Genomic DNA, 26,730 nt, shown 5'->3' on the forward strand with positions numbered 1-26,730 from the left:
CAGGAAGTGTCTGGAGAAGACGATCACAGTCACCAGGATGCGATGAAGTACAAAGTGTCTGGAGAAGACGATCACAGTCACCGGGATGTGATGAAGCAGGAAGTGTCTGGAGAAGACGATCACAGTCACCGGGTTGTGATGAAGCACAAAGTGTCTGGAGAAGACGATCACAGTCACCGGGATGCGATGAAGCAGGAAGTGTCTGGAGAAGACGATCACAGTCACCGGGATGTGATGAAGCACAAAGTGTCTGGAGAAGACGATCACAGTCACCGGGATGCGATGAAGCACAAAGTGTCTGGAGAAGACGATCACAGTCACCGGGATGTGATGAAGCACAAAGTGTCTGGAGAAGACGATCACAGTCACCGGGATGTGAAGAAGCAGGAAGTGTCTGGAGAAGACGATCACAGTCACCGGGATGTGATGAAGCAGGAAGTGTCTGGAGAAGACGATCACAGTCACCGGGATGTGATGAAGCACAAAGTGTCTGGAGAAGACGATCACAGTCACCGGGATGTGATGAAGCAGGAAGTGTCTGGAGAAGACGATCACAGTCACCGGGATGTGATGAAGCAGGAAGTGTCTGGAGAAGACGATCACAGTCACCGGGATGCGATGAAGCAGGAAGTGTCTGGGGAAGACGATCACAGTCACCGGGATGTGATGAAGCACAAAGTGTCTGGAGAAGACGATCACAGTCACCGGGATGTGATGAAGTACAAAGTGTCTGGAGAAGACGATCACAGTCACCGGGATGTGATGAAGCACAAAGTGTCTGGAGAAGACGATCACAGTCACCGGGATGTGATGAAGCACAAAGTGTCTGGAGAAGACGATCACAGTCACCGGGATGTGATGAAGCAGGAAGTGTCTGGAGAAGACGATCACAGTCACCGGGATGTGATGAAGCACAAAGTGTCTGGAGAAGACGATCACAGTCACCGGGATGTGATGAAGCAGGAAGTGTCTGGAGAAGACGATCACAGTCACCGGGATGTGATGAAGCACAAAGTGTCTGGAGAAGACGATCACAGTCACCGGGATGTGATGAAGCAGGAAGTGTCTGGAGAAGACGATCACAGTCACCGGGATGCGATGAAGCACAAAGTGTCTGGAGAAGACGATCACAGTCACCGGGATGTGATGAAGCACAAAGTGTCTGGAGAAGACGATCACAGTCACCGGGATGCGATGAAGCACAAAGTGTCTGGAGAAGACGATCACAGTCACCGGGATGTGATGAAGCAGGAAGTGTCTGGAGAAGACGATCACAGTCACCGGGATGTGACTAAGCACAAAGTGTCTGGAGAAGACGATCACAGTCACCGGGATGTGATGAAGCAGGAAGTGTCTGGAGAAGACGATCACAGTCACCGGGATGTGATGAAGTACAAAGTGTCTGGAGAAGACGATCACAGTCACCGGGATGTGATGAAGCAGGAAGTGTCTGGAGAAGACGATCACAGTCACCGGGATGCGATGAAGCACAAAGTGTCTGGAGAAGACGATCACAGTCACCGGGATGTGATGAAGCAGGAAGTGTCTGGAGAAGACGATCACAGTCACCGGGATGCGATGAAGTACAAAGTGTCTGGAGAAGACGATCACAGTCACCGGGATGCGATGAAGCACAAAGTGTCTGGAGAAGACGATCACAGTCCCCGGGATGTGATGAAGCACAAAGTGTCTGGAGAAGACGATCACAGTCACCGGGATGTGATGAAGCAGGAAGTGTCTGGAGAAGACGATCACAGTCACCGGGATGCGATGAAGCACAAAGTGTCTGGAGAAGACGATCACAGTCACCGGGATGCGATGAAGCAGGAAGTGTCTGGAGAAGACGATCACAGTCACCGGGATGCGATGAAGCAGGAAGTGTCTGGAGAAGACGATCACAGTCACCGGGATGTGATGAAGCACAAAGTGTCTGGAGAAGACGATCACAGTCACCGGGATGCGATGAAGCACAAAGTGTCTGGAGAAGACGATCACAGTCACCGGGATGTGATGAAGCAGGAAGTGTCTGGAGAAGACGATCACAGTCACCGGGATGTGATGAAGCAGGAAGTGTCTGGAGAAGACGATCACAGTCACCGGGATGCGATGAAGCAGGAAGTGTCTGGAGAAGACGATCACAGTCACCGGGATGCGATGAAGCACAAAGTGTCTGGAGAAGACGATCACAGTCACCGGGATGCGATGAAGCAGGAAGTGTCTGGAGAAGACGATCACAGTCACCGGGATGTGATGAAGCACAAAGTGTCTGGAGAAGACAATCACAGTCACCGGGATGTGATGAAGCAGGAAGTGTCTGGAGAAGACGATCACAGTCACCGGGATGCGATGAAGCACAAAGTGTCTGGAGAAGACGATCACAGTCACCGGGATGCGATGAAGCAGGAAGTGTCTGGAGAAGACGATCACAGTCACCGGGATGCGATGAAGCAGGAAGTGTCTGGAGAAGACGATCACAGTCACCGGGATGCGATGAAGCACAAAGTGTCTGGAGAAGACGATCACAGTCACCGGGATGCGATGAAGCAGGAAGTGTCTGGAGAAGACGATCACAGTCACCGGGATGCGATGAAGCAGGAGGTGTCTGGAGAAGACAATCACAGTCATCGGGATGCAATGAAGCACAAAGTGTCTGGAGAAGACGATCACAGTCATCGGGATGCAATGAAGCACAAAGTGTCTGGAGAAGACGATCACAGTCACCGGGATGCGATGAAGCACAAAGTGTCTGGAGAAGACGATCACAGTCACCGGGATGCGATGAAGCACAAAGTGTCTGGAGAAGACGATCACAGTCACCGGGATGTGATGAAGCACAAAGTGTCTGGAGAAGACGATCACAGTCACCGGGATGCGATGAAGCAGGAAGTGTCTGGAGAAGACGATCACAGTCACCGGGATGTGATGAAGCAGGAAGTGTCTGGAGAAGACGATCACAGTCACCGGGATGTGATGAAGCAGGAAGTGTCTGGAGAAGACGATCACAGTCACCGGGATGCGATGAAGTACAAAGTGTCTGGAGAAGACGATCACAGTCACCGGGATGCGATGAAGCTTCCGCAGTTATAACCCATTTTCGGGACCCGCGTCACATCCTAAATATCAGGTCTGGTCACTAAGAGGCGGTGATAAAGGGGTTAAATATGATTTTTTACATTTGTTTTGCATCTTTTCTCTGTGTCCTGACACCTCGGGCCGGCTGCAGGGATCTCAGTGGAAACTTCTTATATTTCAGCCATTATGAGGGGTCACGACCTCCAGAAAGTGACTTTAATTCACCCATCCACTGGTGAACAAAGCACAAACTTATCTTCTTCATCTATAGGAGATATCTACATGGGACATATATGGGGACATCTATAGGAGATATCTATAGGGGTCATCTACGGGGACATCTATAGGAGATATATAGGGGATATCTACAGGGACATCTATAGGGGTCATCTATAGGAGATATCTATATGGGGCATATATGGGGTCATCTATAGGGGACACAGGTCGGACTTTGATCTGAGGGCTTTCAGGGATAAGTGATCTGAGGGCATTTCCACAGGACACATGACCCAGGACACTTATCAGATCGGACCCCGCAGCTCGGGGAGGTTCCTGATGGTTAATGATTGATGACACCAGATAACAACAGCTCTGATCTCCTGGTCCTGGGGAGACCCTGCATGGAGCCAGGACTGAGGTAAGGTCTCGTGTGACCTGTGGGCTGCAGAGACCATATAGAAAACCATCCTGTCTGTATGATCTGAGCTATAAGGGCCCCAGAGTCACTCTATATGGGGTGTATACAGGGACATTCTATATGGGGTGTATAGAGGGGTCTATAAAGGGACATTCTATATGGGGTGTATACAGGGGTCTATACAGGGACCTTCTATTTGGGGTCTATACAGGGACCTTCTATTTGGGCTGTATAGAGGGGTCTGTACAGGGACATTCTATTTGGGGTGCATATAGGGGTCTATACAGGGTCGTTCTATTTGGGGTGTATAGAGATTTCCCAGCAGATGTGACCCCATATTTGGGTGAGATGTAACTGGAGTGTGGAGTAGAGCGTCCCTACGGCTGAATATTTCTACTGATTGTTCATTATGTTTAGGAACTTTTGTGCATTATGGAGGATGAGAGCAACGAACTGAACCTGATCCCCAGCACAGCCGCCCAGGATGGGGTCACACCGGCCCCAAAGAAGAAGAAAGCAGCGTCCTGCTGTGATTCCCTAAAGGTAACCCCATGTGACCCTCAGAGGGATGAGACTTTACCCCTGGAGGTTTGCTGAGGATGAGAGGGGTGGGAAGGGTCAGATCTTCAAAGCCACAAGTGACTATGCTGCCTTAAGGTGCACTTTGATTTTGGAGTTCCCCTGATTTTACATCTTTCCAATTGCTTTCCTTTTGCTACCACTAACTGCCAGTACCATAGGTCTATTGCTGCAGAACCCAGGCTGGTGGTTGGTTGGTGCCCAGGAATCCCCAGAACAAGGTTTTTAAATTCTCTCTGTCTGGATTTCTAGATCTTTCTCTGAGCTCCTGTGTGGAGACAGGACTAAGTCACTGTGCTTTGTGTCTCTGTGTGCTAATACCAGGGCGTCTGCCACCTTGCTGCCCAAGCAGAAGAGACAATCTGGCTCCTACTAGCCAGCCCTACCACCACTGGACTAGGGGTACTTGACAGGGCTCGGGGTCACTGGAGCAGGAGGAGGATATTGCTGAGAGAAGCAGTTCAAGACGACTGGCTTCAGGAGGGAGACATGGAAGGAGTTCAGGATGCGGATAGATGGAGGAAGGCGGAGTTTGTAGACAACTGGGATGATGCGCTTGATTACTTAAAAAGGCCCAAGCTTGTAGCTAGGTATCTGTAGCCGGATGTATCTGGAAGATAACCACACCTTGTCACCTGGAGAGAAGACAAGAGGAGTCCGACGCTTCTTGTCAGCCTGGTGCGGTCTGTGGCTCAGAGAAGAGACTGACGGGTCCGGTCCCAAATAGATTTGAGGTCCTGCACCAGATCCTCTACCTCAGGAACATCAGACAGAGTAGACAGTGGAAGAGGAGGACAAGGGATTTGTCAGTACACCACAAAGAAAGGAGCTGCCCAGCAGACCCAGAGTCCAGGGAGTTATAGGAAAACTCGGCCCATGGTAGCAGATCAGCCCAGTTACCTTGACCTGCTGAGATGAAGTGGCGGAGGTAACAGGCCAAAGTCTGCTTCACCCTTTTTATTTGACCATTTGACTGTGGGTGGTAGGCAGAAGAAAAGTCCAGATTAACTTGCAGCTGGTTACACAAGGAGCGCCAGAACTTGGACACAAACTGGACATGATGTGCAGCGGAAGTCCAAACAGCTGGAAGATAGGATGTGAGAACAAACTGGCAAGCCATGGAGAAGACGGAGGACCTGAAAGGGTAAGAAAATGGGACATCTTGGAAAACCGGTCAATCACCACCCAGAGGACAGTATTGACAGAGGAGAGAGGAGGATCAGTGACAAAGTCCATTGCCACGTGAGACCATGGGAGACTGGGTATTGGCAGCGGAAGTAACAGTCCAGCCAGTTTGCGGGCACAGGAGGAGCAGGATTCCTTGAATCCCGGACATCTTTGACCAGGTCAGGCCACCAGTTGTAGCGGGAGATGGGAGCCACGGAACGTTGTACCCCTGGGTGCCCAGGCAGTCGCAAAGAATGTCCCCAAGACAGAATCCTCTTCCGGAGTGCTGGTCTGACATACGTCTTAACGGTTGATAGCTGCCGTAGATCCACTGGAGCTGCAACAACAAGTTGTCCAGGAGAGATGATATGCCGAGGAACTGGCTCTTCACCAACAACATCCAAAGCATGGCACAGTGCATCAGCCTTGATAGAACAATGACCAACGGGCTTGCCTGGGATTTAGACGCTGGGCTGTCTGGAGGTACAGAAGGTTCTTGTGGTCAGTGTAAGCACAAACGGGATGAAGAGCTCCCTCCAGTAGATACCGCCATTCTTTCAAAGTGAGCATGATGGCTAACCGTTCTCTGTCACCAATAGGGTGATTTCTCTCTGCGTAAAAAAGTCCTTCAAAAGAAGCCGCATGTGAGAGTTCGGCCCGTAGGCCCTTTCTGGATGAGCACTGCTCCAGCTCCTACGGAGGATGCATCCACCTTAAGATGAAAGGGTTTCAATGTGTGATAATGTATTAAGTTTGCAAAACCCAGGAACAACTGTATGTCCGGCAGAACTTCTGGGTGTGGCCACCGCAGTCTGTTTAGCAGGATCTGTCTAGAGGCCTCTGTCGGAGATTATGTAGCCGTAGAATGGAAGGCTGCATTGGTGAAATTGACATTTCTCTAGCTCGGCATAGAGACGGTTAGTCTGGAAGCAGCCAAGAACTTGCCGTAAGTGGGACTGATGGGTCTCGAGGTCTGGGGAGAACATCAAGATGTTGTCTAGGTAGACCACAATGCCAAATACAGTAGATCTCTGAAGATGTCATTCACAAATTCCTGGAAGACAGCAGGAGCATTACACAGTCCAAATGGCATCACAAGATACTCGAAATGTCCATCACACTGTCTTCCACTCATCACCCTTTCGGATCTGGATGAGATTGTAGGCCACCCGAAGATCCAGCTTGGAGAACACCTTGGAACTACGCAGCCAGTCAAAGAATTCAGTAATCAATGGCAGGGGGTAGCATTTTTTAACCGTGACCTTGTTCAGCCTGCGATAGTCTATTCAGAGGTGCGGAGCCGTCCTTCTTTGTTACAAAAATAACCCTGCACCAGCTGGAGAGGAGGACTTGTGTATTAACCCTCTTTGCAGTTTCTCTTTGATGTACTCAGACATGGCAGCCGTCTCAGGGACAGAGAGAGAGTAGACACGGCCTCTAGGAGGAGAGGCACCCAGCAGGAGATCCACTGGGTAATCATAGGGACGATGCGGTGGCAAATTCTCTGCCTGTACCGGTAACATGCTGGCAGACCCCCCAGAGAGTTGAGACACAGAAGAAGTCAGGACAGGTAGAGGTATCACCATTCAGCGTGAGCGACATTCGGATCCCCAGCGCAGGATCTCCCCAGTCTTCCAGTTGAGGGCCAGGGTGAAATTGCAACCATGGAAGACCCAGGAAAAGAGATGAAGTGGACTGTGGCAGAACATAGAAGAACAGTCTTTCCTTGGGAAAAGCTCCAACTGATCGGAGAGAAGCTGACCGATGACCGAGGAAATAACAAGAGGCTTCTCGAGAGGAACCACCGGAATGTTATGCGGGGAGACCAGAGCGGCATCCACAAAGTTCCCCATAGAACCAGAGTCCAAGAAGGCTGAGACTTGCACAGGAATGTGGGTACCGACACTGAGGAGCACATGGACAGTCAAGCATGGTGAAGCTGTATTCACACCTAGAGACACTTCTCTCAAGAGCCCTAGGTGTTGACATTTCCCAGACTTTGGGGATGGACAGGACAAGCCCCAGTGAAGCTTCAGACTGGCAGAGTACAAGGCGGGATTCTCCTGGCAGCATCTGGAACGTTCCTTGGCAGAGAGACGCACTTTGTCCACTTGCATAGGCTCCTCTGCAGACTGAGAGGCCGGAGGCTGGAGCGGCCTTTGGAAGGCAGGAGCCGCTCCTGATGCAACTCCTCAGCACACTCCATGAACCGCACGTCTATCCGAGAGGCCAGGGAGATGAGACCACACAGAGTATCTGGGAGATCACGGGTCGGCCAATGCATCTTTAACTTGGGATGATAGTCCCTTTTTAAATGTTACAGACAGGGCTCGGACACCAGGGCAGCCGCTGGAGCCTGAGCCTTGTGCTGGCCCTTTACATATTCGAGAGGCGCCCTAGGGAGCGGGGACGCACGCATGGCCTAGCCGGTATGGGAGCAGGAGCTTGGAGACGTGAGTGCGGGCCCGGGGAAAGCAGCGCCTTGGAGAGGGGCATGGGTGTGCCCGCAATCCGTGCCATGGATCGTGGTGACAACTGTGACAGTACTCAACTATATTCCTGGATCTACATCCAACTAATCCAACGCCTTGTGTGTGCCTGCAATAAGGACCATTACAGCCAGTTATCTTCTGCCGCCTTCACAATTCTTGCGTTCTTTACTATAGTGCATCCTCCCCCTCTTCTTGCACCAGAGACACCCTGCTGTCTCTGATGGGTGTTGACCAAGCCTATTCACCTGGACCAAGCCACCTGTGATTTGACTCTGGTGCTAGAGCGCACTAAAGGCCCGTCACTCCAGTCCCTGAGAATCCAGCTGCCCCCACACAGCAGTCAGACCCTGATGGGGTAACATTGCACTATCATCCTTTTCCTTTTTATTGACATAATCTTCACCACGATCCTCCTCCTCATCTTTCTCCTGACTTCTTTCTCTTCATCCTCATCTTCATCTTCTTCCTCTCCTTCACAGATCTTCTTCTTCGCTCTCTGCTTCACTTACTTCGCCAAGGCGTTCTCCGCAAGTTACATGAAGAGCTCCATCACGCAGATTGAGCGCCGCTTTGACCTTTCCTCTTCTACGGTTGGGTTTGTGGATGGAAGCTTTGAATATGGTGAATATGACTTCGCCTCATTTTCGTTGTGATTTTTTAAATTTATCATTAACCTTTTTTTCTGTGCACAGGAAACCTTCTGGTCATCGTCTTTGTCAGTTACTTTGGGGCGAAGCTTCACAGACCGCGGATTATCGCCGCCGGCTGCTTTGTGATGGCGTTAGGCAGTTTCCTTTCGGCCATGCCGCACTTCTTCATGGGGCCGTATGTACAGCGCCTTCACACTACGTAATATCCTGACCACGTCCCCAGTGTGGTGCTCACCCCATGATTGTCTATTCACAGTTATAAATATGAAACAGTGAGGTCACATGTAGCTCCGCTCAACAATCTAACAGGCTCTGCCGACAGCATCTCTCCATGTCTGGCCAACAGGACACTGACCGAGGACATCAGACCGGGTAAGAAAATGGAGCGAGGGAAAACTAACATGACCAGCAGATGGTGTAGTGAATAGCGACAGCTACATGAGATTCTTGTGTTTTTAGCAGAGTGCGTAAAGGAGACAAGCTCACACATGTGGGTTTACGTCATGGTCGGGAATATGCTACGAGGAATCGGAGAGACGCCCATTATTCCTCTGGGGGTCTCCTACATCGATGACTTTTCTGACCCAGGGAATACGCCCATCTACATAGGTAACGATGATGTTATAGATCAGTAGATATCAGGAGTGGGCAGAGCCCAGGGTTGGACATTCCTACTTCTCAATCATAGGACCTCCCCCGAGGAGCTGGTGTTATGTAGGAGGTTCCTTATGAGACGGTTATTGGGTTTTTTGCTGCTATTCATCCCCTCATAATTAGGCTTTACCCCTCTGTTCCCTTCTCCCCAGCTTGTCTGCACACTGTGGCGATGTTTGGACCAATAGTCGGCTTTATGCTTGGTTCATATTTCGCAAAACTTTATGTGGATATTGGATTTGTGAATTTGGGTAAGTAAATAAATGTCACAAGGCGAGGATGTCATATACAATCCTCAGGGGAGAGAGAGGCTTCTGGACATCCCACTGCCTTACCCATCATTCTCCAGTCCCATGACCTCGATGTCTCTCTCCTGTAGACACTGTGACTATTACACCACAAGACACCCGTTGGGTGGGCGCCTGGTGGCTCGGTTGCCTGGTTGCTGGAGCCATTGCATTGGTTTCGGGGATCCCATTCTGTTTTCTGCCTAAGAGTATTGAGAGGGAGGAGACTCAGCCGTCCCCCGAGGAACAGAAGCTGGAGACATCACAGGAGAAGCACCACAACAAAGCTTCAGTGAAAGGTGATCCTGTTGGACCAGATTCGTCATCTCTTTGACTGTTTTGATACACTTTGGATTTCTAATAATTTCTAAAAATACAAGGGAAGATGATTCATAAATAATGAGAATATCATATGAAGGGGGCGTGGCTATCCTGATGACTCTCCCCTCCCCCGCAGGCTTCTTCCTCGCCTTGAAGTCTCTGGCCTGTAATCGCCTCTACGTCATATTGATGATAATCAACCTCTTGCAGATGAACGGCTTCCTGGGATTCATGACCTACAAACCTAAATACATGGAGCAGCAGTACGGTCAGTCCATCGCTCAGTCCAACTTCATCACCGGTGAGTGGTCAATGCAGGTCACATGACCCTTAGGATTGAGCTTGCAATCTGTAAAGTAAATGTAGTGAACGTCTACAATCAGTGAATCCCAATCTCCCCCGTGCAAAACCACCATCACTGTTGTGAGATCACAAATCCAGAAAATTTATTCAGAGCCTAAAGTAGACCCAAACCTCTACATCGATGCAGGCCCCTCATTCAGACTCCTTACATTTATTACAAGGCCAAGTCGGACCCCACAACTCATTCCAAGCCCAGGCCTTTAAACATATTTCAAACCCGTATCAAACCCTTTAACTCAATTCAAGACCCTTGTTGAGACACAGAAAGATGTGCCTACCCTGTGCTTTCCACAATTTCGGGACCTACCTACTTGTCCATACTGCATTATTCTGCAGGAGACAACTCTATGACAGTCCCTACTCTGAGTAAGTGCTCAGAACTGGAAAATAAAGAACGGAGAGAAACAAACAGACAAAAGTAGAGTCAGGAAAACAAAGACGGCGGCAAAGTACAGAATTGCGAGGCAAAGAGTAGTCAGTTAACGAAAAAGTTGAAGTGGGCAAATTAAAAGCGAGGACCAGACATCAAAGCAATATATACACACAACCAAAGTCAAGAAGATGCAACAAATGGCCATAAAGTATAATATATACAATTTATTATACAATTACAAATATCATCAAGAAAGTCATTCATAAAAACAAGGCTAAATACAACCCCAGGGCTTCCCCTAGTAACTGACCCCTGGGTCTGCCTCCCCGTGACCTGCCATCATCCTTATATCATGATTAGTCTGCAATCCCTCATGTTATAACAGTATAGTATATCTGGTGTATAGTGACGAGCCAACCCGAAGTACACAATTAGGGTCCGTACCGAATTTGGTGGGATCGGTCCATGTTCAGGAGATATTTTGCCAAGTAAATTTATTGGATATTATAAAGTTTTGTACAAAATAATACAATAAAAGGTGGGATGTGTAATATAATTGCCCCTTAAAGGACACCTGTCATCAAGTCTCTGTCACTACTGCCTGTTAGAGCAGATCACAAGGACCCATCCCAACATTTAACTAGTTAATACATTAATCATTGTAAAATCATCTTTTCTTTATAATGTAAATTAGTCTGGTCACATGAAGACAAGAAGTGATGTCACTGCTGTTACCCCTTCCCGATCCTTCTGCTGCTCAGGTCTGTGTGTAATGTATAGTAAAGCATTGCTGGTATCTGTGCTGCATCTGCTGACATGTTCTCTCCTCCTATACACATGTGATAGACTCAGACATCAGCTACACAAGTACCTGACATGTTCTCTCCTCCTATACACATGTGTGAGACACAGACATCAGCTACACAAGTACCTGACATGTTCTCTCCTCCTATACACATGTGATAGACTCAGACATCAGCTACACAAGTACCTGACATGTTCTCTCCTCCTATACACATGTGTGAGACACAGACATCAGCTACACAAGTACCTGACATGTTCTCTCCTCCTATATACATGTGAGACACAGACATCAGCTACACAAGTACCTGACATGTTCTCTCCTCCTATACACATGTGATAGACACAGACATCAGCTACACAAGTACCTGACAAGTTCTCTCCTCCTATACACATGTGATAGACTCAGACATCAGCTACACAAGTACCTGACATGTTCTCTCCTCCTATACACATGTGTGAGACACAAACATCAGCTACACAAGTACCTGACATGTTCTCTCCTCCTATACACATGTGAGACACAGACATCAGCGACACAAGTACCTGACATGTTCTCTCCTCCTATACACATGTAAAACACAGACATTAGCTACACAAGTACCTGACATGTTCTCTCCTCCTATACACATGTAAAACACAGACATTAGCTACACAAGTACCTGACATGATCGCTCCTCCTATACACATGTGTGAGACACAGACATCAGCTACACAAGTACCTGACATGTTCTCTCCTCCTATACACATGTAAGACACAGACATCAGCTACACAAGTACCTGACATGTTCTCTCCTCCTATACACATGTAAAACACAGACATTAGCTACACAAGTACCTGACATGTTCTCTCCTCCTATACACATGTGAGACACAGACATCAGCTACACAAGTGCCTGACATGTTCTCTCCTCCTATACACATGTGAGAGACACAGACATCAGCTACACAAGTACCTGACATGTTCTCTCCTCCTATACACATGTGATACACAGACATCAGCTACACAAGTACCTGACATAGTCTCTCCTCCTATACACATGTGAGAGACACAGACATCAGCTACACAAGTACCTGACATGTTCTCTCCTCCTCTACACATGTTAGAGACACAGACATCAGCTACACAAGTGCCTGACATATTCTCTCCTCCTATACACATGTGAGACACAGACATCAGCTACACAAGTACCTGACATGTTCTCTCCTCCTATACACATGTGAAAGACACAGACATCAGCTACACAAGTGCCTGACATGTTCTCTCCTCCTATACACATGTGATAGACACAGACATCAGCTACACAAGTACCTGACATGTTCTCTCCTCCTATACACATGTGAGAGACAGACATCAGCTACACAAGTACCTGACATTTTCTCTCCTCCTATACACATGTGAAAGACACAGACATCAGCTACACAAGTACCTGACATGTGCTCTCCTCCTATACACATGGGAGACATAGACATCAGCTACACAAGTACCTGACATGTTCTCTCCTCCTATACACATGTGAGAGACACAGACATCAGCTACACAATTACCTGACATGTTCTCTCCTCCTATTCACATGTGAGAGACACAGACATCAGCTACACAAGTGCCTGACATGTTCTCTCCTCCTATACATATGTGAGACACAGACATCAGCTACACAAGTACCTGACATGTTCTCTCCTCCTATACACATGTGAGACACAGACATCAGCTACACAAGTACCTGACATGTTCTCTCCTCCTATACACATGTTAGAGACACAGACATCATCTACACAAGTACCTGACATGTTCTCTCCTCCTATACACATGTGAAAGACACAGACATCAGCTACACAAGTGCCTGACATGTTCTCTCCTCCTATACATATGTGATAGACACAGACATCAGCTACACAAGTACCTGACATGTTCTCTCCTCCTATACACATGTAAGAGACACAGACATCAGCTACACAAGTACCTGACATGTTCTCTCCTCCTATACACATGTGAGAGATACAGACATCAGCTACACAAGTACCTGACATGTTCTTTCTCCCATACACATGTGATAGACACAGACATCAGCTACACAAGTACCTGACATGTGCTCTCCTCCTATACACATGTGAGACACAGACATCAGCTACACAAGTGCCTGACATGTTTTCTCCTCCTATACACATGTGAGACACAGACATCAGCTGCACAAGTACCTGACATGTTCTCTCCTCCTATACACATGTGATACACAGACATCAGCTATACAAGTACCTGACATGTTCTCTCCTCCTATACACATGTGAGACACAGACATCAGCTGCACAAGTACCTGACATGTTCTCTCCTCCTATACACATGTGAGACACAGACATCAGCTACACAAGTACCTGACATGTTCTCTCCTCCTATACACATGTGAGACACAGACAGCAGCTGCACAAGTACCTGACATGTTCTCTCCTCCTATACACATGTGAGACACAGACATCAGCTGCACAAGTACCTGACATGTTCTCTGCTACTATACACATGTGTGAGACACAGACATCAGCTACACAAGTACCTGACATGTTCTCTCCTCCTATACACATGTGAGACACAGACATCAGCTACACAAGTGCCTGACATGTTTTCTCCTCCTATACACATGTGAGACACAGACATCAGCTGCACAAGTACCTGACATGTTCTCTCCTCCTATACACATGTAAGACACAGACATCAGCTATACAAGTACCTGACATGTTCTCTCCTCCTATACACATGTGAGACACAGACATCAGCTGCACAAGTACCTGACATGTTCTCTCCTCCTATACACATGTGAGACACAGACATCAGCTACACAAGTACCTGACATGTTCTCTCCTCCTATACACATGTGAGACACAGACAGCAGCTGCACAAGTACCTGACATGTTCTCTCCTCCTATACACATGTGAGACACAGACATCAGCTGCACAAGTACCTGACATGTTCTCTGCTACTATACACATGTGTGAGACACAGACATCAGCTACACAAGTACCTGACATGTTCTCTCCTCCTATACACATGTGAGACACAGACATCAGCTACACAAGTACCTGACATGTTCTCTCCTCCTATACACATGTGAGACACAGACATCAGCTACACAAGTACCTGACATGTTCTCTCCTCCTATACACATGTGAGACACATACATCAGCTACACAAGTACCTGACATGTTCTCTTCTCCTATACACATGTGAGAGACACAGACATCAGATACACAAGTACCTGACATGTTCTCTCCTCCTATAAACATGTGTGAGACACAGACATCAGCTCCACAAGTACCTGACATGTTCTCTCCTCCTATACTCATGTGAGAGACATAGACATCATCTACACAAGTACCTGACATGTTCTCTCCTCCTATACACATGTGATAGACATAGACATCAGCTACACAAGTACCTGACATGTTCTCTCCTCCTATACACATATGTGTCACAGACATCAGCGACACAAGTACCTGACATGTTCTCTCCTATACACATGTGAGACACACAGACATCAGCTACACAAGTACCTGACATGTTCTCTCCTCCTATACACATATGTGTCACAGACATCAGCGACACAAGTACCTGACATGTTCTCTCCTCCTATACACATGTGAGACACACAGACATCAGCTACACAAGTACCTGACATGTTCTCTCCTCCTATACACATGTGAGAGACACAGACATCAGCTACACAAGTACCTGACATGTTTTCTCCTCCTATACACATGTGAGAGACACAGACATCAGCTACACAAATACCTGACATGTTCTCTCCTCTTGTACACATGTGAGACACAGACATCAGCTACACAAGTGCCTGACATGTTCTCTCCTCCTATATACATGTGAGACACAGACATCAGCTACACAAGTACCTGACATGTTCTCTCCTCCTATACACATAAGAGACACACAGACATCAGCTACACAAGTACCTGACATGTTCTCTCCTACTATACACATGTGAGAGACACAGACATCAGCTACACAAGTACCTGACATGTTCTCTCCTCCTATACACATGTGAGAGACACAGACATCAGCTACACAAATACCTGACATGTTCTCTCCTCTTGTACACATGTGAGAGACAGACATGAGCTACACAAGTACCTGACATGTTCCCTCCTCCTATACACATGTGAGACACAGACATCAGCTACACAAGTACCTCACATGTTCTCTCCTATATACATGTGGTAGACACAGACATCAGCTACACAAGTACCTCACATGTTCTCTCCTCCTATACACATGTGAGACACAGACATCAGCTACACAAGTGCCTGACATGTTCTCTCCTCCTATATACATGTGAGACACAGACATCAGCTACACAAGTACCTGACATGTACTCTCCTCCTATACACATGTGAGACACAGACATCAGCTACACAAGTACCTGACATGTTCTCTCCTCCTATACACATGTGAGACACAGACATCAGCTACACAAGTACCTGACATGTTCTCTCCTCCTATACACATGTGAGAGACACAGACATCAGCTACACAAGTACCTGACATGTTCTCTCCTCCTATACACATGTGAGACACATACATCAGCTACACAAGTACCTGACATGTTCTCTCCTCCTATACACATGTGAGAGACACAGACATCAGATACACAAGTACCTGACATGTTCTCTCCTCCTATAAACATGTGTGAGACACAGACATCAGCTCCACAAGTACCTGACATGTTCTCTCCTCCTATACACATGTGAGAGACACAGACATCAGCTACACAAGTACCTGACATGTTCTCTCCTCCTATACACATATGTGTCACAGACATCAGCGACACAAGTACCTGACATGTTCTCTCCTCCTATACACATGTGAGACACACAGACATCAGCTACACAAGTACCTGACATGTTCTCTCCTCCTATACACATGTGAGAGACACAGACATCAGCTACACAAGTACCTGACATGTTCTCTCCTCCTATACACATGTGAGAGACACAGACATCAGCTACACAAATACCTGACATGTTCTCTCCTCTTGTACACATGTGAGACACAGACATCAGCTACACAAGTGCCTGACATGTTCTCTCCTCCTATATACATGTGAGACACAGACATCAGCTACACAAGTACCTGACATGTTCTCTCCTCCTATACACATAAGAGACACACAGACATCAGCTACACAAGTACCTGACATGTTCTCTCCTCCTATACACATGTGAGAGACACAGACATCAGCTACACAAGTACCTGACATGTCCTCACCTCCTATACACATGTGAGAGACACAGACATCAGCTACACAAATACCTGACATGTTCTCTCCTCTTGTACACATGTGAGAGACAGACATGAGCTACACAAGTACCTGACATGTTCTCTCCTCCTATACACATGTGAGACACAGACATCAGCTACACAAGTACCTCACATGTTCTCTCCTATACACATGTGGTAGACACAGACATCAGCTACACAAGTACCTCACATGTTCTCTCCTCCTATACACATGTGAGACACAGACATCAGCTACACAAGTGCCTGACATGTTCTCTCCTCCTATATACATGTGAGACCCAGACATCAGCTACACAAGTACCTGACATGTTCTCTCCTCCTATACACATGTGAGACACAGACATCAGCTACACAAGTACCTGACATGTTCTCTCCTCCTATACACATGTGAGACACAGACATCAGCTACACAAGTACCTGACATGTTCTCTCCTCCTATACACATGTGAGAGACACAGACATCAGCTACACAAGTACCTGACATGTTCTCTCCTCCTATACACATGTGATAGACACAGACATCAGCTACACAAGTACCTGACATGTTTTCTCCTCCTATACACATGTGATAGACACAGACATCAGCTACACAAGTACCTGACATGTTCTCTCTTCCTATACACATGTAAGACACAGACATCAGCTACACAAGTATTTGACATGTTCTCTCCTCCTATACACATGTTAGAGACACAGACATCATCTACACAAGTACCTGACATGTTTTCTCCTCCTATACACATGTGAGAGACACAGACATCAGCTACACAAGTACCTGACATGTTCTCTCCTCCTATACACATGTGAGACACAGACATCAGCTACACAAGTACCTATCATGTTCTCTCCTCCTATACACATGTGAGACACAGACATCAGCTACACAAGTATTTGACATGTTCTCTCCTCCTATACACATGTGATAGACACAGACATCAGCTACACAAGTGCCTGACATGTTCTCTCCTCCTATACACATGTGATAGACACAGACATCAGCTACACAAGTACCTGACATGTTCTCTCCTCCTATACACATGTGATAGACACAGACATCAGCTACACAAGTACCTGACATGTTCTCTCCTCCTATACACATGTGAGACACAGACATCAGCTACACAAGTACCTGACATGTTCTCTCCTCCTATACACATGTGATAGACAGACAACAGCTACACAAGTACCTGACATGTTCTCTCCTCCTATACACATGTGATACACAGACATCAGCTACACAAGTACCTTACATGTTCTCTCCTCCTATACACATGTGATAGACACAGACATCAGCTACACATGTACCTGACATGTTCTCTCCTCCTATACACATGTGAGACACAGACATCAGCTACACAAGTGTCTGACATGTTCTCTCCTCCTATACACATTTGAGAGACACAGACATCAGCTACACAAGTACCAGACATGTTCTATCCTCCTATACACATGTGATAGACACAGACATCAGCTACACAAGTACCTGACATGTTCTCAACTCCTATACGCAAGTGAGAGACAGACATCAGCTACACAAGTACCTGACATGTTCTCTCCTCCTATACACATGTGATAGACACAGACATCAGCTACACAAGTACCTGACATGTTCTCTCCTCCTTTATACATGTGAGACACAGACATCAGCTACACAAGTACCTATCATGTTCTCTCCTCCTATACACATGTGAGACACAGACATCAGCTACACAAGTATTTGACATGTTCTCTCCTCCTATACACATGTGATAGACACAGACATCAGCTACACAAGTGCCTGACATGTTCTCTCCTCCTATACACATGTGATACACAGACATCAGCTACACAAGTACCTGACATGTTCTCTCCTCCTATACACATGTGATAGACACAGACATCAGCTACACAAGTACCTGACATGTTCTCTCCTCCTATATACATGTGAGACACAGACATCAGCTACACAAGTACCTGACATGTTCTCTCCTCCTATACACATGTGAGACACAGACATCAGCTACACAAGTACCTGACATGTTCTCTCCTCCTATACACATGTGATAGACACAGACATCAGCTACACAAGTACCTGACATGTTCTCTCCTCCTATACACATGTGATAGACACAGACATCAGCTACACATGTACCTGACATGTTCTCTCCTCCTATACACATGTGAGACACAGACATCAGCTACACAAGTGTCTGACATGTTCTCTCCTCCTATACACATGTGAGAGACACAGACATCAGCTACACAAGTACCAGACATGTTCTATCCTCCTATACACATGTGATAGACACAGACATCAGCTACACAAGTACCTGACATGTTCTCAACTCCTATACGCAAGTGAGAGACAGACATCAGCTACACAAGTACCTGACTTGTTCTCTCCTCCTATACACATGTGAGAGACACAGACATCAGCTACACAAGTACCTGACATGTTCTCTCCTCCTATACACATGTGATAGACACAGACATCAGCTACACAAGTACCTGACATGTTCTCTCCTCCTATATACATGTGAGACACAGACATCAGCTACACAAGTACCTGACATGTTCTCTCCTCCTATACACATGTGAGAGACACAGACATCAGCTACACAAGTACCTAAAGTGTTCTCAACTCCTATACACAAGTGAGAGACAGACATCAGCTACACAAGCACCTGACATGTTCTCTCCTCCTATACACATGTGATAGACACAGACATCAGCTACACAAGTATCTGACATTTTCTCTCCTCCTATACACATGTGTGAGACACAGACATCAGCTACACAAGTACCTGACATGTTCTCTCCCCCTATACACATGTGAGAGGCACATACATCAGCTACACAAGTACCTGACATGTTCTCTCCTCCTATACACATGTGTGAGACACAGACACCAGCTACATAAGTACCTGACATGTTCTCTCCTCCTATACACAGGTCAGAGACACAGACATCAGCTACACAAGTACCTGAAATGTTCTCTCCTCCTATACACATGTGATAGACACAGACATCAGCTACACAAGTACCTGACATGTTCTCTCCTCCTATACACATGTAAAACACAGACATCAGCTACACAAGTGCCTGACATGTTCTCTCCTCCTATACACAATGTGGGAGATTTGGCCCAGTAGAGTCTGAGGTAGCGGGGTGTTGGGATGCAGTTCAAGACAGTGACACCAAGGTACACTCCAAAACAGGTCTCGCCTGCGTTTATTGCAGCAGCAAAATAAAACAGCCTTTACATTCAGGCATTAAACAAACAAAATCCTACCCGTCAGGGTGCTAACTAAACAGAGTTTCTCTAACTCACCACTAGTACATAAAATAAGTCGCTGCTCCAGGCACAGAGGTCAGGGCTGTGTCCTCTCCAGCCTCCTTTCAGAGAGAAAACACTTAAACCTCTGCTCAGCGGCTTTATGCAGACTGATTAGGCTGCTCCCACCACCTGTGTCCAAGGTGTTGGACAACACAACCTCAGCACTCAGGCCTCGCATAGTATGAAAACCTAGGGGAAACATACCGCCCATCCACAGTTAACCCCTTCAGTGTCTCACAACATGTAAAACACAGACATCAGCTACACAAGTGCCTGACATGTTCTCTCCTCCTATACACATGTGAGAGACACAGACATCAGCTACACAAGTACCTGACATGTTCTCTCCTCCTATACACATGTGATAGACACAGACATCAGCTACACAAGTACCTGACATGTTCTCTTCTCCTATACACATGTGAGAGACACAGACATCAGCTACACAAGTGCCTGACATGTTCTCTCCTGATATACACATGTGAGAGACACAGACATCAGCTACACAAGTACCTGACATGTTCTCTCCTCCTATACACATGTGAGAGACACAGACATCAGCTACACAAGTACCTGACATGATCTCTCCTCCTATACACATGTGTGAGACACAGACATCAGCTACACAAGTACCTGACATGTTCTCTCCTCCTATACACATGTGAGACACAGACATCAGCTACACAAGTACCTGACATGTTCTCTCCTCCTATACACATGTAAAACACAGACATTAGCTACACAAGTACCTGACATGTTCTCTCCTCCTATACACATGTGATAGACACAGACATCAGCTACACAAGTACCTGACATGTTCTCTCCTCCTATACACATGTGAGACACAGACATCAGCTACACAAGTACCTGACATGTTCTCTCCTCCTATACACATGTGAGACACAGACATCAGCTACACAAGTACCTGACATGTTCTCTCCTCCTATACACATGTAAAACACAGACATTAGCTACACAAGTACCTGACATGTTCTCTCCTCCTATACACATGTGAGACACAGACATCAGCTACACAAGTACCTGACATGTTCTCTCCTCCTATACACATGTGATAGACACAGACATCAGCTACACAAGTGCCTGACATGATCTCTCCTCCTATACACATGTGTGAGACACAGACATCAGCTACACAAGTACCTGACATGTTCTCTCCTCCTATACACATGTGAGACACAGACATCAGCTACACAAGTACCTGACATGTTCTCTCCTCTTATACACATGTGAGACACAGACATCAGCTACACAAGTACCTGACATGTTCTCTCCTCCTATACACATGTAAAACACAGACATTAGCTACACAAGTACCTGACATGTTCTCTCCTCCTATACAGATGTAAAACACAGACATTAGCTACACAAGTACCTGACATGATCTCTCCTCCTACACACATGTGTGAGACACAGACATCAGCTACACAAGTACCTGACATGTTCTCTCCTCCTATACACATGTGAGACACAGACATCAGCTACACAAGTACCTGACATGTTCTCTCCTCCTATACACATGTAAAACACAGACATTAGCTACACAAGTACCTGACATGTTCTCTCCTCCTATACACATGTGAGACACAGACATCAGCTACACAAGTGCCTGACATGTTCTCTCCTCCTATACACATGTGAGACACAGACATCAGCTACACAAGTGCCTGACATGTTCTCTCCTCCTATACACATGTGAGAGACACAGACATCAGCTACACAAGTACCTGACATGTTCTCTCCTCCTATACACATGTGAGACACAGAAATCAGCTACACAAGTGCCTGACATGTTCTCTCCTCCTATACACATGTGAGACACAGACATCAGCTACACAAGTGCCTGACATGTTCTCTCCTCCTATACACATGTGAGAGACACAGACATCAGCTACACAAGTACCTAAAATGTTCTCAAATCCTATACATAAGTGAGAGACAGACATCAGCTACACAAGTACCTGACATGTTCTCTCCTCCTATACACATGTAAGACACAGACATCAGCTACACAAGTACCTGACATGTTCTCTCCTCCTATACACATGTGATAGACACAGACATCAGCTACACAAGTACCTGACATGTTCTCTCCTCCTATACACATGTGATAGACACAGACATCAGCTACACAAGTACCTGACATGTTTTCCTATACACATGTGAGAGACACAGACATCAGCTACACAAGTACCTGACATGTTCTCTCCTCCTATACACATGTGATAGACACAGACATCAGCTACACAAGTACCTGACATGTTCTCTCCTCCTATACACATGTGATAGACACAGACATCAGCTACACAAGTATCTGACATGTTCTCTCCTCCTATACACATGTGATAGACACAGACATCAGCTACACAAGTACCTGACATGATCTCTCATCCTATACACATGTGTAAGACACAGACATCAGCTACACAAGTACCTGACATGTTCTCTCCTCCTATACACATGTGGGACACAGACATCAGCTACAAAAGTACCTGACATGTTCTCTCCTCCTATACACATGTGAGACACAGACATCAGCTACACAAGTACCTGACATGTTCTCTCCTCCTATACACATGTGAGACATAGACACCAGCTACACAAGTACCTTACATGTTCTCTCCTCCTATACACATGTGAGACACAGACATCAGCTACACAAGTGCCTGACATGTTCTCCCCTCCTATACACATGTGAGAGACACAGACATCAGCTACACAAGTACCTCACATGTTCTCTCCTCCTATACACATGTGAGAGACAAATACATCAGCTACACAAGTACCTGACATGTTCTCTCCTCCTATACACATGTTAGAGACACAGACATCATCTACACAAGTACCTGACATGTCCTCTCCTCCTATACACATGTGATAGACACAGACATCAGCTACACAAGTACCTGACATGTTCTCTCCTCCTATACACATGTGATAGACACAGACATCAGCTACACAAGTACCTTACATGTTCTCTCCTCCTATACACATGTGAGAGACCTAGACATCAGCTACACAAGTACCTGACATGTTCTCTCCTCCTATACACATGTGATAGACATAGACATCAGCTACACAAGTACCTGACATGTCCTCTCCTCCTATACACATGTGATAGACACAGACATCAGCTACACAAGTACCTGACATGTTCTCTCCTGCTATACACATGTGAGAGACACAGACATCAGCTACACAAGTACCTGACATGTTCTCTCCTCCTATACACATGTGATAGACACAGACATCAGCTACACAAGTACCTGACATGTTCTCTCCTCCTATACACATGTGATAGACACAGACATCAGCTGCACAAGTACCTGACATGTTCTCTCCTCTTGTACACATGTGACACACAGACATCAGCTACACAAGTAGGGATAATGCCCCCATCATGTGTGACAGTGGGGTGGGGTGTTTAGTGGGATGAGATGTGCTGCTTATTGCTTGTCATTCTGGCCACAAAGTTGGATTTTGGCTTCCTCTGAGCAGATCAGTCTTCTCCTGTTTAAAGACAATGCTTTTAAGCTGGAATGTTTCTATATCCAGGGGCCACCACCTTCCCGGCGGCAGCTCTGGGGATGTTCCTGGGGGGTTTCCTGATGAAGAGGTACAGGATGGGGCTTCTGACGGCCTCTAAGTTGGTCTTCGTCTTATCATTCTTGGCCTTCATCATGTCTCTGTCTGTTTTCATCACTGGATGTGAGAACGGTGATGTGGCGGGGATCACGGTGTCTTATAACGGGTGAGTCCTGGGGTTATTATATACATGAGGGGGGCAGATAATGAGGGGTCACTGAGTTGTATTCTATCACAGGAGCAAAGTGGAGACCTGGGGAAAGCAGCAGCTCCTCTCCTCCTGTAACGCCGACTGCAGCTGCTCCTCCCAGCAGTGGGATCCCGTGTGCGGAGCCAATAACATCACCTACGTGTCCGCGTGTCTGGCCGGCTGCAAGTCCTCCACCGGATCCGGAAAGCACATAGTGAGTGCGAGGGGGAAAACAGATAAAAAATAATGGGCCGGATGGATCAGAGTTGTGGCGTCTGAATTGTCACAAGTTACAACCAGCAGTGATGCTAAGCTCCGCCCTCTTATTACTCACTTGTGAGTCTCAGGAGGATCGGGCTCTTACATGTGATCCTCCTACAAGCTTCTCCTCCACACCCCAGCATGAGAATGACCCCCACAGCAGAGCCCAGTGACCTTCTCAGCAGATCGCCCAGTGCTGATTTTCTGCTGCCCCTCTGTAATTCTGGCCAGTATCCTCCTCAGTACATTGGGAGACTTCTCTGTAATGTCACAACCTTTTTAACTCTAACTGCTTTCTGTCTTTCTACATGGGGACACTTCTCTGTACTGTCTCCCCCCTCTATCTGCTCTTCTATCCTGCTACATGGGGACACTTCTCTGTACTGTCTCTCCTCCTCTCCCTGCTCTTCTATCCTGATACACGGGACACTTCTCTGTACTGTGTCTCCCCCTCTCTCTGCTTTTCTCTCCTGCTATATGTTTGACACATCTCTATACTGTCTCTGCCCCTCTCCGTGCTCTTATATCCTGCCAGATGGGACGCTTCTCTGTACTGTCTGTGCCCCTCTCCCTGCTCTTCTACCCTGCTAGAAGGGACACTTCTCTGTACTGTTTCTACCCCTCCCCCTGCTCTTCTATCCTGCAACACGGGGACACTTCTCTGTGCTGTCTCTCCCCTCTCCCTGCTCTTCTATCCTGCTACACAGGACACTTCTCTGTACTGTCTCTCCACCTCTCTGCTCTTCTATCCTGCTACACAGGACACTTCTCTGTACTGTCTCTCCACCTCTCTGCTCTTCTATCCTGCTACACAGGACACTTCTCTGTACTGTCGCTCCCCCTCTCCCTGTTCTTCTATCCTGCTACACAGGACACTTCTCTTTACTGTCTCTCCACCTCCCTGCTCTTCTATCCTGCTACACAGGACACTTCTCTGTACTGTCTCTCCCCCTCTCCCTGTTCTTCTATCCTGCTACACAGGACACTTCTCTGTACTGTCTCTCCCCTTTCCCTGCTCTTCTTTCCTGCTACACAGTGACACTTCTCTGCACTGTCTATTCCCTCTCCCTGCTCTTCTATCCTGATACACGGGACACTTCTCTGTACTGTGTCTCCCCCTCTCTCTGCTTTTCTCTCCTGCTATATGTTTGACACATCTCTATACTGTCTCTGCCCTTCTCCGTGCTCTTCTATACTGCTACACAGGACACTTCTCTGTACTGTCTCTGCCCCTCTCCCTGCTCGTCTATCCTGCTACACAGGACACTTCTCTGTACTGTCTCTTCCCCTCTCACTGCTCTACCATCCTGCTTCACTGGGACACTGCTCTGTACTGTCTCTCCCCCTCTGCCTGCTCTTTTATCCTGCTACATGGGACACTTCTCTGTACTGTCTCTCCCCCTCTCCCTGCTCTTCTATCCTGCTACACAGGACACTTCTCTGTACTGTCTCTCCCCCTCCCCCTGCTCTTCTATCCTCCTACACAGGACACTTCTCTGTACTGTCTCTCCCCCTCTCCATGCTCTTAAATCCTGCCAGAAGGGACAATTCTCTGTACTGTCTGTGCCCCTCTCCCTGTTTTTCAACCCTGAGAAAAAGGAAGGAGGGGGAAGAAAGGAGAGAGCGGGGGCACTCAATGTGTAGAATTCCTCAGTAATTGTGGTTTAGTGCATGTGCTAAGTGTGCACTCACCTTATTGTGTTGTGCTTATGGCACAACGCATATGATCGCATGTAGAATGGAACGGGATGCTGCCTTCAGGGCGTAGTTTCGGCGGTGGTGCCGATGAAGACAATGGTAGAGAGTGGTCTCTGTTGCTTGAGACCCGATGGACTGTCCCTTAGATCTTAGAAAAGACCCGGCGCACTATGTTCCAAGAATAGGTTTATTTATCCAATAAAACCATAAAATTTCAATAAAAATTGGTAAAATCAAGACGCGTTTCGGATCCGGAACGGATCCTTCTTCAGTTGTATTACCAGGTACACTTCTCTGTTCTGTCTCTCCCCCTCCCCCTGCTCTTCTGTCCTGATACACAATGACACTTCTCTGTACTGTCTCTCCCCCTCTCCCTGCTCTTTTATCTTGCTACATGGGACACTTCTCTGTACTGTCTCTCCCCCTCTCCCTGCTCTTCTATCCTGCTACACAGGACACTTCTCTGTACTGTCTCTCCCCCTCCCCCTGCTCTTCTATCCTCCTACACAGGACACTTCTCTGTACTGTCTCTCCCCCTCTCCATGCTCTTAAATCCTGCCAGAAGGGACAATTCTCTGTACTGTCTGTGCCCCTCTCCCTGTTTTTCTACCCTGAGAAAAAGGAAGGAGGGGGAAGAAAGGAGAGAGCGGGGGCACTCAATGTGTAGAATTCCTCAGTAATTGTGGTTTAGTGCATGTGCTAAGTGTGCACTCACCTTATTGTGTTGTGCTTATGGCACAACGCATATGATCGCATGTAGAATGGAACGGGATGCTGCCTTCAGGGCGTAGTTTCGGCGGTGGTGCCGATGAAGACAATGGTAGAGAGTGGTCTCTGTTGCTTGAGACCCGATGGACTGTCCCTTAGATCTTAGAAAAGACCCGGCGCACTATGTTCCAAGAATAGGTTTATTTATCCAATAAAACCATAAAATTTCAATAAAAATTGGTAAAATCAAGACGC

At 47.1% G+C, this 26,730-nt stretch overlaps 1 protein-coding gene across 3 annotated transcripts in view; it reads left to right on the forward strand.

Moving 5' to 3' along the window:
* Positions 1–3,658: 3,658 nt before the first annotated feature.
* The window catches only part of LOC140125889 (solute carrier organic anion transporter family member 1C1-like), a 36,317-nt gene continuing 13,245 nt past the window's right edge, over positions 3,659–26,730 (forward strand). The window contains exons 1-11 of one of the 3 annotated variants that reach the window (XM_072144774.1): positions 3,659–3,709; positions 4,127–4,252; positions 8,427–8,568; positions 8,640–8,772; positions 8,854–8,969; positions 9,057–9,206; positions 9,404–9,502; positions 9,631–9,837; positions 9,996–10,160; positions 23,589–23,784; positions 23,857–24,022. In XM_072144774.1, the coding sequence (XP_072000875.1) occupies positions 4,142–4,252; positions 8,427–8,568; positions 8,640–8,772; positions 8,854–8,969; positions 9,057–9,206; positions 9,404–9,502; positions 9,631–9,837; positions 9,996–10,160; positions 23,589–23,784; positions 23,857–24,022 (1,485 nt within the window). In that variant the 5' untranslated portion in view covers positions 3,659–3,709; positions 4,127–4,141. Of the gene's footprint in view, positions 3,710–4,124; positions 4,253–8,426; positions 8,569–8,639; positions 8,773–8,853; positions 8,970–9,056; positions 9,207–9,403; positions 9,503–9,630; positions 9,838–9,995; positions 10,161–23,588; positions 23,785–23,856; positions 24,023–26,730 lie in introns of those variants that run through there. The other 2 variants (XM_072144775.1, XM_072144776.1) reach the window with 2 other exon arrangements.

Source organism: Engystomops pustulosus, chromosome 4 (genome assembly GCF_040894005.1).
Source record: "Engystomops pustulosus chromosome 4, aEngPut4.maternal, whole genome shotgun sequence".
In the NCBI taxonomy this organism is placed as follows: Eukaryota; Metazoa; Chordata; class Amphibia; order Anura; family Leptodactylidae; genus Engystomops; species Engystomops pustulosus.